Source organism: Strix aluco, chromosome 2 (assembly GCF_031877795.1).
Source record: "Strix aluco isolate bStrAlu1 chromosome 2, bStrAlu1.hap1, whole genome shotgun sequence".
Classification (NCBI taxonomy): Eukaryota; Metazoa; Chordata; class Aves; order Strigiformes; family Strigidae; genus Strix; species Strix aluco.
The window spans coordinates 123,801,278-123,817,317 of record NC_133932.1 but is presented as its reverse complement, the minus strand read 5'-3'; the positions used below and the strand labels follow the sequence as shown (position 1 = coordinate 123,817,317).

Below are 16,040 nucleotides of genomic sequence, written 5' to 3'. Positions count from 1 at the left end.
CAAACAAAAGAAAAAAAAATAAAAACAAACTGTGATAGAAGGACCTACAGCTTCAATATTGCTGTGCAGTACTCATCTTCCCACCTCAAAATGATAGAATAGAATCTGAAAAAGTGCAACATGGACACTAGGAATGATGGCAAGTTTATTAAAGACTCACTGTAAGGATTCATAGTCTGGGATTTTTCAGTCTGTAAAAAACACAGCTAAAAAGGAATATGACAGATATCTCATAAAATCATGAATGAATCTGAAACTGGTATTCATACTCACAAAAAAAAACCCAGAAAACAGTAAAGGAAGTCACAGGGAGTGTAATTAAATTATGAAATGTACTGACACAGTACAAACCAGTGGGAATATATTTTTATGACAGATTAGTCTAGGGGTGATTTCAATCTAGGTAGGGGAAATTTTAATTGACTACAGTTTGGTTCATGCCCTGGCTTTATTCTAATACCCAGGACGCAAAGGTTCATTTCCTTTTTTATATTAAAAAATACCTTTTAAGCTTTAAAGACAGAAGTGCTTCAGAATTTGCATTTTTATACAAGGGGCAGTATTTCTCCACAAGTTCATAAAGAAATGTCAAAACATTGATTTAGTCACGTTTTTGAGGAAAAAATGGGTCACTATTGCTAGTACATATAATACTTGCATCATTTATTTTTTTTAAAGAAATCTACTGCTATATACTATATATCTACTGCTATACATATATACTGCTTATAAAACCACATTATTTATGGAATTACATTGTTTGAATTAAAAGCATTTTATGCTTTCTACTTCTGTTATTTGATTCAAATATCAGACACATTTGTATTTTCTAACTAACCTTAAGCCCCCAAATACATGTTTAAATGCATATATGTTTAGACTTCCTCCCAGAACCAAGCTGCAGGAGCTTGTGGGACAACAGAAGGTACACATATTCAGTTTTCCTCATCTAAAACTCTGAACAATTCTTAGTTTGTTTAACATAGCTTTTAGTTCTTGAGTATCACTTATCCAGTAGCCCATCTTCTGTCTAACCGAACACAGCTGTTAGTCATATTCTTCTCCTGCCATGCTGATGATGACATTTCCTCTAAGTCACATCAAATACAAACCTCTCACCCCATCTTATAAAACCTGTCTCCATTCCCTGCTTATTTCTCATTTCCTAAACTCTTGTCATTCTCCAAGGCTGTCAGTCACTCCACAGCAAATTCCAAATAACTGTTGATTTCAATGTTTGTATTTTTCACATTCCTGAATGTTTTCCTAGCTGTATCTTACAGTAATAAGTGTGTTGTCCTGATAAAATTAATAATCTCCCAAATTAAAAGGGTCACTGAAAATTAAATAATTGCACTTTGTATGTGTCTGCACATCTGTTTGTATCTGCGTACACAAATGCTCTTGCATAATTTGAATTTTTCTTGCTGAGCTTAGAAGGTCCTCAGTCAAACATGATATGCTGATTTGTCACTATTGTCACTGCACTGGTAAACAAAACTTTGGTCTATGAAAATTCTCACCCTTTTAAAATTGATTTCCTGTTTTAATCTTTCATAATATAAATATTAACCTGTGTTTGAGAAAATAAATCGTTTTTCTTAAGCTCACTGTTGTGTTGCTGGTAACCCTGAAGAGCATTTTAGAATATGTACTGGACCTGAGCAGAGCATATCAGATCAAACAAGGCCATCTCAATCAATTACTAGCTTTACTGCTGGGCAGGTTCAAAAACGAAGTTATAGGGTTTTTCTAGGATAATCTCAACAAATGGAAAACTGATAATATTTCATATTTTAAACATTCCTTATTTTCCAGGTGTAATGGGGGAATATGAACCAAAAATTGAAGTCCATTTTCCTTACACAGTTACAGCTGCAAAGGGAACAACTGTTAAAATGGAGTGTTTTGCACTTGGCAAGTAAGTACAGATTCTTTCATAATTAGACATCATTGTTTATTAAGATGTGACATGCCTAATTTGTGGTCTCATTATTTTGCTGGATTTCATTTTCAGAGACAGTCCTTACTGCACACTCAAAGTAACCAACTGACTAAGTAGCCAATTATGAATTCCCTGCCCAGACATTTCTGTGGATGGTAATTCATTCAAGTTAACAGACTCTCTGTCAAAATGAAAAGTTACATTCTTGTAAGCAAAAACAGGAGAGTCTTTTATTGAGAATTTTACCAGAATCACCCATTTATTCACTGTGATACTATAAGTCAGTAAATTAGAGTTTATTCTGCCAAAATATCATAGTTGGAAAATAAACAAGATTAGTACCTTTTTTCCCCCCCAGATGGTAAGAGCACAATGTTTTAAACATGTCCTAACACATTTTGTGGCAGTCCCAATTCTCTAGTTTCTATCTGACCTAATAGCACTACTAGAGAACAGGTGTTTAGTATTCATGTCAAGGGGTTTTTTATGTTTGTTGATAGATTAGTTTAGGGAGAGAAAGGTTTTAGAAATGCCTCTTTGCTATTTCATACAAATTAAATAAGAAGTGAAATTACTTCTATACATTATTCAGATTAGAATATATAGGATAAAATTGATAACATTTCAATTTTATTGTGGCAGTTATTAATATTGTTACCAACAATAAGGGTGGCAAAGGTAGTATACAGTCAAGCAGAACTAAAGAGCAATTCTAGTGATTGAAAGAAATTATTCTTTCTTCTGTACATGTATGTAGCTAAAAACAAGTGTTCCATCAGTGATGTTTCACTAGAGAGATATAAACAAATATAAAGGGTAGGTTTTTCTCAATAATACCCCATCAAATTTGTGTGTGTGTGTGAGAAATCTCACTGCATTGAATTATTTTCAGTTCCTTTTTACAGTGGAATACCTTTTGGACATTTCCCCCCCACCCCTCGAAGTCATACTGCTCAATATCATATATCCTGCTTGGTTTTCTAATTCATAGCTTATCAAGACACATACAGGTTTCTTAGAGCCTGGTTTTGATTAAGAAATAGTGGAAAGCTTTGTCTTTGCAATTCCTGTGGAGGAACTTCACAAATGAATTAGTCTGAGGAGTACCATATCTTCCATACCAGTTCTTACTCTATGTAGGAACTAAACATAAGAGGAAAGGAGTTTTAAGACAGTAGTTTATTTTCCTGAAGATCACCTTGCTCAGCAGGTCTGTTTTTTCAGAGCAACGTTTCAAAGCCCATCTCTACTACCTAAGAACACTTTAAAAATGATCTTATAGTAATTTTGACATTCAAGTGTCACTGGTCACTGGAATTTTTTGTTCAGATTTTTCTCTTAACAGTTCCTATTCACTGGCTGGGTGAGATATGCCTTGAACTTTGCTTCCCTTCTTTCCTGTTCTTCCTGTTTGACCAACATCTAGACAGTCTCAGTGAACAAGTTAACAGAAAGTATTCATAAATAATTAGAGAGAAATTCTGACAAAGTATTTTAATTGTATCTATTTAGGCCCACTGAAGTTGAAGGAGAGACAGGACATAACCAAATCAGTCCAAACAAAATATGGGAGACCATAGCCCACAGACAGTGACAGCGGCTTCTGCAAATTATTCCCAACATAAATGTAAGCAGTAGTTTAGAAAGGAAATGTGAGGGGAGAACTTCTGTAGGCTAAAACACAAGTCTTATGGTTTTTATAGTAAATATAAGGAAAGAGGTATATGAGAGAGGACAGAAAAGCAATAAGTGGAGACATTCCTTGAAATGCTGAAATATATGAGGAAGAGGGCTGTTCTGTAGAGGCTGGTGGCTCCAGGCTCTCTCCTGTCAGCAACACTAACCAATTTTCTCCGAGGTCAATAGTTGACAACAAGGTCCTATTAGACTCTTGGCTATGGCTGAAGCAGTAACCAACGTGTTCTTGTTTTCTTCATTTTGCTGGAATGAAATTGCAGTTGCCGACAGATTACAAGTCAACTGTCACTTTCCAGTGAAGAGGAGGTATGCCACATGGTGTCCTTCTCAACCACAACTCACAGGCAAGAAACGCAGCTACTGATGCTACCTTCTATCATAGGCAATCTGAGATTTAGTAAACTCTCTCAAAAAGTGTCAGTTGCTATTCAAACAGCCACATAAGGAAGGTGAAGGTTGACAGGAAAGGCTTGAATTAGCTTATTTCCATGTTCATATTTAGCATTAACCTTTAATAAAGAAAAAACAAAAACACCTGAATGATCAAGGAATTTAAGGTTATCTAATAAGTTGACCCCATTTGCTGCTATTGTAATGGGCAGCTATTTTTACCATGTACATTCCTTATCTTCTTTTCGCAGCCATTAATGCACAATCAAATCAGCTGAGTTGAAATTGCTTTCAACCTGATACGGTAATAATTACATGAATGACATTTCAGGCCTTGTTTGAAACCTGGAGAGGGAGGTGGAAGGTAGAAATGCATCAGATTTCGTATTCATTTTCATCATTTTCATTTTTTGTTCCCATCTCTTAGTCCTGATAGTTTGTAAGGGTCTTTTCTTGTACACTGCCATTGGTCCCCGTTACCAATCTGATTTGTTCCTTCTTTACCTAGCATTTTGAGATTTGGTGTTTTGAATTTTTATTGTAAATAACTCAGAAGATATCACAGTCTCAAAACCAATGTGCTGCTAGTTTTCTCATCCTTTACTTTAGCTGTCTGAAACACTTGCTCTTCTCTATCCACTGTAATTGCGAGACAGACAGACATTCCAGTGAGTTTTCCTGAAGTAGGCATTTGGCAAATATTCCAGAAAGAGCCTAGTCTTTAGTTACAGATTAATGATTTATTAATTGTGTTTATTTAGAACTGCCAGTCACTATGGCTGTAGGAATTAAATAAATTGGAGCTGTGCAGCTTTTGTGTCCAAACTAAAATCAAACGTCTTAATTGCTTGAGAGACAGAAGTTCTCTGAGAAGGATTTTATTCTGACCCAACCAATATGTAGCTAGTCCAGTTACAAGTGAAAATATTATGTTACTGTTGCCACTTATAAATAAACTTTGTTGTTGCTAAAGAATTCAAAGTAATATAGTAGTGAAATACCTCAAAATGATGCTATTTGTATTAGGTAATGATGCTTATAATGAGCATCGGTCATTGGCTGCATATATCCATGATTTACTGTTCAGGTATAACAGAAGACATGACAGACAGAGGAGTCAAATTTTATTATATTGTAAATCAGAGTGTGTATTTTGCAATTAGTGATGTTTTGTGATTTGTGCTGGATAATTATGCTGGCCCACTTCTGTTGAAAAGTTGTTTTTGTAGCTATATTCATTGTCACATCTTCATAACAACTTGTGGTTCAATTACATCTATGTTTCATATACATCTGTATATATAGCACACAGATATGTTTTCTGCCACCCACTTAATTATGTCATTTTTATTAGGAACACTTGATTTTTTGTTTTCCTAACATGACAGGTTATTTATCATTTTTTTAAAAAAAGAATAATTAAAAAGCCACCACTGGCAATAACTAAGTATTAACATCTTCTATTTTTTGAACTTTTCATAAGAACAGAAATACATCTTTTTAATTTATATAATTGCTAAATCCTGATTAAGATTTATATTAAGAATTGTTAAAATAATAAAATAATAATTAAAAAAAGAAAAAATATCTTTAAAACTTACTGAATGGAAGAATTCAGAATATCTTCATTAAAAAAAAAAATCTAACCAGCAGTAATTAATATTTGCTTTTGAGTAACAAAATTTTCACTGCTTGTGTCTTGTGTTATTTAAAAAGACAAGGGGTTTTTTGTAAAACAAATAAATTAGCTTATTGATTATGAGGTTGTTGTCTGTAATCCAGATAATCCTGGTTTGTAACAAGTTCAATGTCAGAACTTAAGTTTATTATGTAAATCAGGAAGACAGATCATGACCTTGTTCTTTGGGTAAATTCTGGTGAAGACGCCATCATTTTCCTGGCTGACACTCTTGAATAGATCACAGATACTCCTGGCCTTTCCTGCTCCAGAAATGCAATTTCTCAGGCACTGCCTTCTGTGACAGCAGGTTGCCATTTTCATTTTCTCTCAAATATTACTGACTTTGCTTCCAAGAACATCTGGAAACAATTGATTCTTTCATTTCTTTTTTCATGTATTTTTTTAAAAGGAAGAATTCTGATGTCTTCATTTAGCTTCCCATTAAAAAGATATGAAAGTAATGGTGCTGATAGGTAAAAGCCTTTATGTTCTGTCCCTACCACATGACATATTCATTAGTGAAGCACTTCCAGTAACGGCCATCCGAGCATTCTTTACACTTTCTGACTGTGGAGTGTAGTTATCTCATAAGTGATTTTAATACTATTATTTTAACATGGGACTTAAAGGCAGGTGTAGATGAAAATATATGGGTTTTTTCAAGAGCCTTAAAATGAACAAGTTTTCATAGTTCAAATAATGATATAGTATTGGTTTGTCCAATTAGCTGAAAAGCTGTAAGTTACAACGCTCCTCAATGAGCACAGACCCTTGTTCTCCGAGGAAAAAAAGAAAAAGGAAGTGTCAGAAACTTAGCACTCTTTTTTTCTTTTTTCCGCCGGCATATACGTCTAGTCTGACTTCTTATTTCCCTTTCAAATAGTTCTTCTACACCCACTCTTTCACACAGAGTTTTTAATGTCAAATTGTGTATAATGCACACACACTACCTGACCCTCACACTTTAGCCTTTTCCTCACTGCATTTTCGGTCATGCATCACACCATACAGCAGCTTCTATTTTATTCTCTATATAAACCTCATACTTCATTGCTTTCTGGCCTCAGCCATAAAAAAAAAAAAATACAGTTTGTATTATGATAGTGCTAACAGCCAATTTTGAGTGAGTAATCATATCTTATTTCTCATTACAAAAAATTAGAGGATGTGGGCTATTACTGTACTTGTAGGTTACCAAACTTTGGTTTTAAAATAGGATCCCTGGGTCATGTAGACTGTCTAAAGGATTGTTTTGCTTAAAAAAAAATAAGTTTTAGACATCCTTTTTTTCACTATGGTTATTTTTTAACTGCATATATCAACACATTTTAAGCAAAACAACCAATAGAGAACAGTGTTGACAAAATTTTTCTTACAACACATCTGCTTGTTCTTCTGTATGTTTGAGGGACTTTTATGCTTGTGATATTCCTGTATGATAGTAACATCTACATAGTATATCAATAGTCTTTCTAAATGTTAGTTTATTTCAATTTGGTAATGTCAAGACTATGTTTTTATTGCAAAAAACTCTTAGTTTAAGATGAGAATAAAATAGAGGTATTGACTTCCTTTTATTACTGAATTATGATGAGACTTATGATAGAAGCATTGTTCATGCTGTTATATTTAATGTTGCTTTAATAATTCCATTGTAAACTTTGTTTTAAAGAGATTTATAGCTCACTTGTAAACATTCATCCCATCTGTAATATGGCTCTCAAGAACTCAGCTGATAGTCCATCTTTAAATCTTGCTTTCTAAATGACATAAAATAAAATAAAAATAAGGTGAAATTACATATATTTAAGTCATGCAAGTGAATGAAATTTAGTGACTTGCAATCTAGGAAATATTCTAAAATGTTCTCTTGAAACAATGAATCAATTCTGATTAATGAATATCTCAAAGTTTTAAATCCATGGAATATAGGATTTAAATATAGGATTTTATCTCCTTGACCTGATTCTCTTTTAACAGACTTTTAAAGTTGTTCTTCAAGCTTTTATTAAAAATGCTATTATTCATTTTATGTTACTATCAATATCTTCATTGCAGATTATGTACATGTAGAGAGCTCTTACTGAAGATTTTTCAATATACAGAAATAAAAGCAAAAAGTGTTTGGATAAGTGAATGTGATATCTAAGCAAAGATCAGGGTGGAGATATAAAAAAACCTTTATGATCCGGTGAAGGGCATTTGACTGTGGAGAACTGCATGAATTATCTGAAGAACTTATTTTTGCTGGTGTCACTCATTAAGACAATAACATAAGTACTGGATATAAAGAAGGCTTCTAGACATTGCAAACCTTTTTGCAGGTGTAAAAAGATAGACATTGCAAGTCCATGTGTTAAAAGGATATTTCTGTGAGGTCTGGTCAGTGTTTGGCAAACAATGTAATGAGGAAGAGAGTAACTTCAGAAAAGAAGAAAGGTTAAAAACACCCAAGAAGTGCATCTTTAGTCAAAGGTTTTATAATATCTGTTTCCTTTCTTTTTTTCCTCTGAACTTCAGTTATGTGTGATTTTTGCCAGGAACACAAAATTCACAAACAATAATCCTATCATGAGTCACAGATCCCGGTTGCACACTTCTCCAACTAACACATGAAGTCATACATCTTGTCCCTCAACGTAGGTGAGCAGAAGTTTCCAACATTGCACCATACTGTTTCTTAACTGCAAAGGGCAAAACTTAATCCTCTCCACTCTTTTTCTTTCAGTCCAGCAGTTAAAACTATGCCCCAAGTCTTCCATATCTTTATCCCTGACTTTTATCCTTTTGTTGGCTGATCTTGGCAAATCCAGTATTACTTATTATATACTGGTCCAGAATGTTTCAGAACTGGTATTTGTGTATTGTCTGTAGATAGCAAGATTCTTTTTGGCTTCAGACCTGACCAGAGGCATCTCCTGCTATAAACTGTCAAGAGAAGCAGACAAGACCTTCCCATAACCTACCCCTTCCCTCTAATCCAGTGTCAAAAAAGGTCTCATGAGGATTTCTATTCTGAGATCAAATTATTTTCTGACATAAATCTTCTTAATATAAATCCATGAATCCACCTCTCGCTCCAGCCCTGCTATTATCCTAAAGAGTAGCAGACTTAATACACTGACCACATTTTAGAACAAACTTAAAGTTAACCTCTGTTAACTGCACTATGCTGCATCTCAGGGGCATCAAGATAAGTAGTCAATGTAACAAGCAGCAGCTGAGTATTATTGGGTATAAACATGGGAATATAACACGAGTACTAACATCTATGATATAAAACAGGATTCACTGTTCTTAGGTCCAGGTAGAACAGTCCTGTTGGCCATTTCTTTGGGACATGTCAGCAGATCTTTGCAGTGTGGTGGCACTCAAGAGACATAGAATCATAAAATCATAGAATCATAGAATATTTTATAAAAGGTTTTCATCCTGGGTGTGATGCAGGATTTGAAGAACAAAGAGAAAAAACTATTATTTTAATTCAGTCCATTTTAAGGCAAGTACTCTATCTGAAAGCATTTCCCCTCCATACATCACATATTGTGATTGACATTTGCTTGAATTCAGTGATTGGAACAAGCACAGCTTTCTCCCTGAGTATAAACTGTCCTATCCTGAAACTCCTCGAGGAGTGAGTGCCTCTTTGCTAAGGATACACATAGCTCATGAAATGGCCATTCAGCCCCACTACCTGCTCCTTTCTAGGTACTGTCTTTCAGAAATGATTAAGCCTTGTCCTGTTTAGCCAGGACAGGGTTAAGTTTCCCCAGCAGTGGGGGGGAAGCTCTAGCCGGGTTATTCATATATCATGCTGACGTCACATCCTGGCATGAGCATGGGAAGAATCGGTGATCACGTGGGTTGGTGCAGCCGGTTCTCTCTTTGCTGTATCAGTATATACTTTGCTCTGTTCATTGTTATCACTGTTATTCTTATTGTTATTGTTTGTTGTGTTGCTGTTGCACTGTTGTATTAAACCTCTCCTTATCTCAGTCTCGGGGCTTTGTAATTCACTCCCTTTGTGGGCGAGGGGCAGCAGCCATGTGGTCTCAGACCCCGGCAGGGGCTAAACCATCACAAGCCTCCTTGTACTTTTCCATGAACACAGAAGAGTTCTTGCCTCTTCACGCAATAATGGTGACAGGGAGAAACACCTTTGATATTACAGATAACCTGATCTATACTGACATTTAGAGCATATTAACAGCCCTCATGTCCACTGGATCCTGTGACAATAGCACATACATTGTTATCCCCTACACGGAAACTGCTGGTCAAAACAAAGTATGAAAGGACATGATGAATCACTGCATTGATAAATGAAGGTTGGAGGTTTGAAGAATTCTAACCAGATTTAATATGCAATTTGCAGGCAAAGAGGAAGCTAATTTTGACTTGTCTTTTAAATGTATTATGGTACTCACAATTTAATGATGTGCCAAGATCCCTGGTTTGCATTAAATGGAGCAAATCATTCTAGATGCTATATATCCAATTCCTTGTTGGAACTAGGGATTCAAATACTCAGTGTTTTTCCTACATATAGAATTACCAGGGGAACAAGGAGTGCTAGCATCCTAGCATCGTTGAGTATTAAGTAAATTCACAGCTGAGAAGCCCACAGGTAGTAATTTACCTTCACCCTCAAAACCAATTCTTATCATGATGTTTTGTTTTTCATCAACAGGTCACAGAGACATAAAATGGCAGTTTTTTCTTTTTAAAACAGGGAAACCTGTTTTAAGTGGTGTATGGTATTAAAATAGAATGATTTGCTCAAAATCAAACTGCAGGAAAGAGACAAAAACTGGTATAGAAATATATATTTCTAAGTCCCATAGAACAAAAAAATCATGTTCCTCCATGCCCCTTCACACCACTTCTCACTTCAGGAAAAAGATTTTGTTAATTCTATCAGATGCCAAACATGGAAGCTGTGGAAGCTACTCTTAAAGTTTACTGATAACAAAACAATCCCAAGAGGGAAATGAACACTCTCAGTAGAACTGCATTTGTCAGTGCTATAAGTAGGGATGTCCTTTACCCTGCAGATAAACTTGTGATGAGAGGAACGTGAACATGGCATCTTCAAGCTGAGTTTGTTTATATAAGACAGGGATAGATCCAGGATTTTTTTTCCTTTGATAACACATATTGTTTATGTCAAATAAATCTTTCAAATACTTTCATCAATATAAAGTTCATTTTTAGCTCATACTGAACAAGAATTTATGTCATAAATTGTTAGACCAGGATTGGATTTTGTTCCTATTTTCAGGCTGGATTGATTTCTGCCTTCCTTTAAGTGGACTTGTTCTTGCATAGACTTTATAATGCTGTTACAAATATTGCGATCATTCATAATAATGTAACAAGCATTCTTTGGTAAATCTCAAGTAGGATTCCCAGGCCCTATTCTTCCTCACTCTGACTAAATGCTTCATACTTACCTTAGAGTCAATTGCTTTTACTATATGGCATAGAGAAAGTGGGGAAAAAAAACCACAAAAATGCAAGTCCCCATCAGTAGAACGTCATTCTTGAAGAAGCAATATTACCAATCCCTTCCTTTTCTCTCTCATGACCATCAAAGAAAATTTTTAAATTCTACTAAAAATGTTCAGTAATTTGCACAGCCTCACTTTAGGTGTAAAGATGGAGGAGCATTTTTTTGCATTCCAAACTTAATATCCAGAAGCACATATGTAGGCTTTCTCTCTGTGTCAGAGATTGAGAGGATCAGAAGGGAACAAATTCTGGCAATTGTCAGTAGTAGGTCCCCAGAGTTACCACTGTTGTATTTCTCTTCAGGATTTCCCACAAAGAAATGAATGCATGTAATACTGTGCGGTACAAGAGCCTTAAATCCAGCACTTCGGAAATTGTCATGCTCAGTCTTCAAACTCTGTAGCTGATCAGCAGGTTCAAAGCCACCTTGTGCACCCCAGACACACTGGATTTATATTTACATTTGCATCACAATTGGCAGTAGACCTGTTTTTTCTGGAAGTCCTGGAGTCATTGCAACTAGTTCTCTGGAATTGATCTGTACACATAAACTGGCCATACCTGTACAGCAGAGTTAGGAAATCCTAGTTTAATGTGCCAGCTACAGAAATTCTGCCTGGACAAAGTTTGGAACAGAGCAAAATGACATGAGAGAAAGTCCAGTTATAAAAGTTTTACACAGAGCAAGTAAACACAGGGGTACTGTAGTACTGTGGCCCTGAATATCTATATGAACACTTGTCAAAACCATGCCATCTTTTCAGGCAAATTTTCTGCTTCAAAGCATTTGTCTCCTCTAACTTAAATTTGTGGATTCTTCATGTATTATCCCCCACTAACACAGCAGATTGCATACATGTCTTTTGCTTTTCAAGTTGCTTCAGATTCTCTTCTCAACAGCCTTGATCAAGTCACAGGCTGGTGACAATTTACCTGTCACTATGTCTTTAGCACTTTTTAGAAGAATGTCCATTTATTTCAGAGTGCCCCCAGCCAGTAAGCTGAGGTAGGCTGTGATACAAGACTAGAAAAAAAGGGTCACTAGATGGCTGAGGAAAAAACAAAGCTTACTTCTGTCCTTATTTAACAGTTGTTATAGCTCAAAACCTCCTCCATCCCACATATAGTGTCTGCTACACTACGAGGACAAAAATGTAATATGGAATTTTGCAACGTGACCAACACTGAATTCACAGGGTGAACTGTTCAGCTCTTTTCTATTAGTTTTTTCGTAATTTCATTAAAAGTAAATACCATTATTTAACTTAAATGGACAAATAAGTTTGTGGAATAGCTTTTCCCCTTTACTCACTACTTGTGAAACCAATACCTCGCCTATTGTGGATCTTCTGTTCTCTTGCTTGATTACACCTTAATCAGATGACTCTTGTGTTCATGATTAACATGAATTTAAGAATTTGGAAAAAGTTTTGAAAACACCAGAAGTGACAGTTATGTTATCTATCTTTAGCTATCAAACAGTTAAGGATCAAGTTTGAGGTAACACTTTAGGCTCTCATCAATCAGTAGAGAAAAGCCTCTGCAGTATAATTCACTATGAATAATGAATGATTATAGATAATGAATCATTATCCATAGCACTATTTTCAATGTTACAGATTCTCTAATGTGTTAGGGCTTAAAGTGTGAAGCTGGACATGCAGGTAAGCAGGCACGCTGTCCTTGCTCTGTGCCATAAAGAACAAGCAGCAGTGGTGGGAAAGCACATCCACATTAGTATATGGCACTGATACATGCATCAGACCTTTTTAGTCCAGTCACGAATGTGTGTTGACATGACTTGCAGACCTGCACATGTTCCTACACACAGGTTTCAAACTCATCACCATTTTCTTCTATTTCTATTTTTAAATCACCAATACTTACTGCTGCTATATTTCAGGAGTACTATCTTTTAATAACCAAATGAAAGGAAAAGTTATTATCTTGTCTCCTAAATCTCTGCATCTGACCAGAACAGATTTATATAGGACATTCTAAAGGTAGAAATGTGTGAATGGTTGATGGGCAGTTCTGGAAAGTATCTGATGGAGAGAATTTCATGATACTCCTCAACATTTCAATCCTACATAATTATCCTGTAATAATTAGAAGATATTTAACACAATTGCAAGGATGGAGGACAGAAGGATAAAGGGTTTTTTATAGTCTCAAATGCACAGGCATGCAGAGGTTTTCAAGATATATTATGATGTGAACCTCTGTGTTTGAAGGCACAGCTCAGAACAGTGATGCGTGGTAAAGAGAAATAGCATGGAAAGGAATTGAAATTACAGTAGAAGGTAAAATATTTCAAAAGAGCACATCAATTTGTACCGATCAAATACAGAAAAAATAACCTATGCATTCTTATTTAAGATATTGCTGAAAAACAAGGAGCTCAGACCCATAGAAAAGGTAATTTAAAATTCAGACATTACTCTTATTTCCACCTCACCCCTTTCCTGAAATAAACACATGCTTTATAGATCTAATTAAATTCTCCTTCAGATGAAATTGAAAAAAAAAAATAAAATTGCTTCCATTTTTTCAAAACATTTTTATTTCCAATGAAACTTGTGAAGAATTCCCAACAAATTCAATAGCACTTGTCCCAAATACTGTACTGCTGAATATTGACTCTTATAATCTCTTCTAGATGTATATATAAAACTATAACTCATATTTTCTTCAAATTCAAAGTGAGAAAAACCACAATAATGTCTATCACAGTCACCAGTGACCTCTTAGAACTTTTATTTCAGCTCAGATGAAACTTAATGATGGTATTTTTGAAATCAAGGAGGATTTTTTTTTCTTATTGCTGCTAAGATTTACCAGGAGTATTCAGTAGATTATTTCCAAAAGTGAGGAGAAATCCTATCTTTGATCTCAATTGAAATTTGAATAAAGTTACTCATAGGACCTGAATGTGGACAGGGTTATGATAAACAAGAAACTATATTCCCATAGATGTCTGCTGAGACGAGAATAAAACCAGATTACAATGATTATAAGATTTAACAATTATGCATATTACGTTAAACTCATGTTAACGTTAGAGGTACTTCTGCAGTAGTTCTGTTTTTTGAAAAGCTGTGGATCGTTTGAAAAGAAATTATGTGCATATGTTAGTTAGCTTTTGTGGTGGATGTTATGAGTTTTCTAGAACAGTAACGCAATTTTATTCGTTCACGTCCTCAGTCAGATATATTTCATTTCGTTTTTACACAAGTCACAGAGGAGAAATAGGTATATTTTTATTTCAGATGTAAAATCCATACCTCACTTGTAAGTTATGCAAGGAGAATAAGCTTCATTAAACAGAACTACAAGTTGTCTGCAAATAGTGATTTGCACTTTGGGAGTACTTTTCTTTGAAATCATTAAATCTACACAGCTAAAGTAACTTTATCTCCTTGAAAAACTCTGCTTACTACCTCATACTGAGGAAGAAAAAAGTGAGACTTTTTAAAATATGTTTCCTAATGACTCAGAGAGCAAATTTCCTCTGTATTTGCCATGTTATACACATTTACTTTCTATGGCAGACAAAAAAAAGCAAATTAAAAAAAAAAAAAAATTAGCTAAATGCAATTTAAAGGAAATTTTCTAAATACATGAATTTCAGAATAATCTTAAAACAGCTAAATGAGACAATTTCCACGGTTTATAATGTCTTCATTGTTTCTCAGAAACATACACTATGAAAAAATTCCACTTATCAGATCTATTCAGCAGAACCAGTTTTATTCCATAACAATAGAGAAAAAGCATTTTTGTCACTGATTTTGCTGGAAGTAGGGCCAAATGTCAAATAATAAATAATGGGCAACAAGCATGGCACACTTATGGTGCCAAATAAACTGTACCTGCATACCTTATCTCATTCATAAAACAACAGTTGATGTGTAGTATTGCACTGTACCAGTATAAAGTATTCCTATTGTAAACATGTGTTGATTAATGAAATGATTAATGAAACACTTACCTGGCCATGGTGGCAATCATAACATAATTATATTCCATATAGAAAGATGACAAGCATATAAGGAGTTTACATTTAAAGCTGAAAGCCAAACAATAAAAGACTTATAAAATCTCCAGAAAGTCACTCGAAAGTGTATAAATTTGACTATCAAAGTGAAGAGTGCAATTACAAATAAAATATGAGAACTAATAAATTGGAAGAAAAAAAGAAATACTGTTATTTGTACTACTTCTAATATACACAAATAGCTATCAAAGTATAGCAAATCAAAATATGTAGGTAAAGATGTGAAAGGAATATCGTAAGGGTAAGGCTAAAGACAGTAAGTTTAGTGCATCAGAGACAAAAATATCCTATTTATTCTTCATATTTAGAATTGAACAGGTTGAAGTAGTTCTGTCAGATAAGAATGGGAAGTTCTTTTAATCTTCTAGTAAATTAGACCAATACAAGCTGCACAGAAGTGTCCTCAAGCCAAACCCACATGACACTAAAATTTCAAGTCAGTCATCAAAAAAGTAATTTAAGATTAGGAATGAGCAAGCTATCAAGCTTCTATGGTGATACAGTAGGGAAAAAAATGCTCATATGAACCACACCCATCATATGATCCACAACCATCTATAAAAAGAAAAAGATAGATGATTGGAGTGCTGAAGAAAAAGAGATCAATCTGTTTTGTTTACTAAGGAAAAAAAAAAAAAAAAAGGTGATTTGATTTCCATACATGTATTTTTTTCCATGGGGGGCAGTGATAAAGGACCATTTTGCAAGAATAGAGAGGTATTGTAAGGACTATGCCTAGAGACGAATCTAAACACATT

At 34.7% G+C, this 16,040-nt stretch overlaps 1 protein-coding gene across 5 annotated transcripts in view; it reads left to right on the top strand.

Moving 5' to 3' along the window:
* Positions 1 to 16,040, top strand: part of CNTN5 (contactin 5) — a 671,848-nt gene that overhangs the window by 501,727 nt on the left and 154,081 nt on the right. For all 5 annotated transcript variants that reach the window (XR_012622124.1, XM_074816205.1, XM_074816204.1 and 2 more), the window contains one exon: positions 1,819 to 1,921. Coding sequence is in view for 4 of the 5 variants with exons in the window: in XM_074816205.1 (XP_074672306.1) it covers positions 1,819 to 1,921 (103 nt within the window). In the remaining variant the exon portion in view is untranslated. The remainder of the gene's footprint in view (positions 1 to 1,818; positions 1,922 to 16,040) is intronic.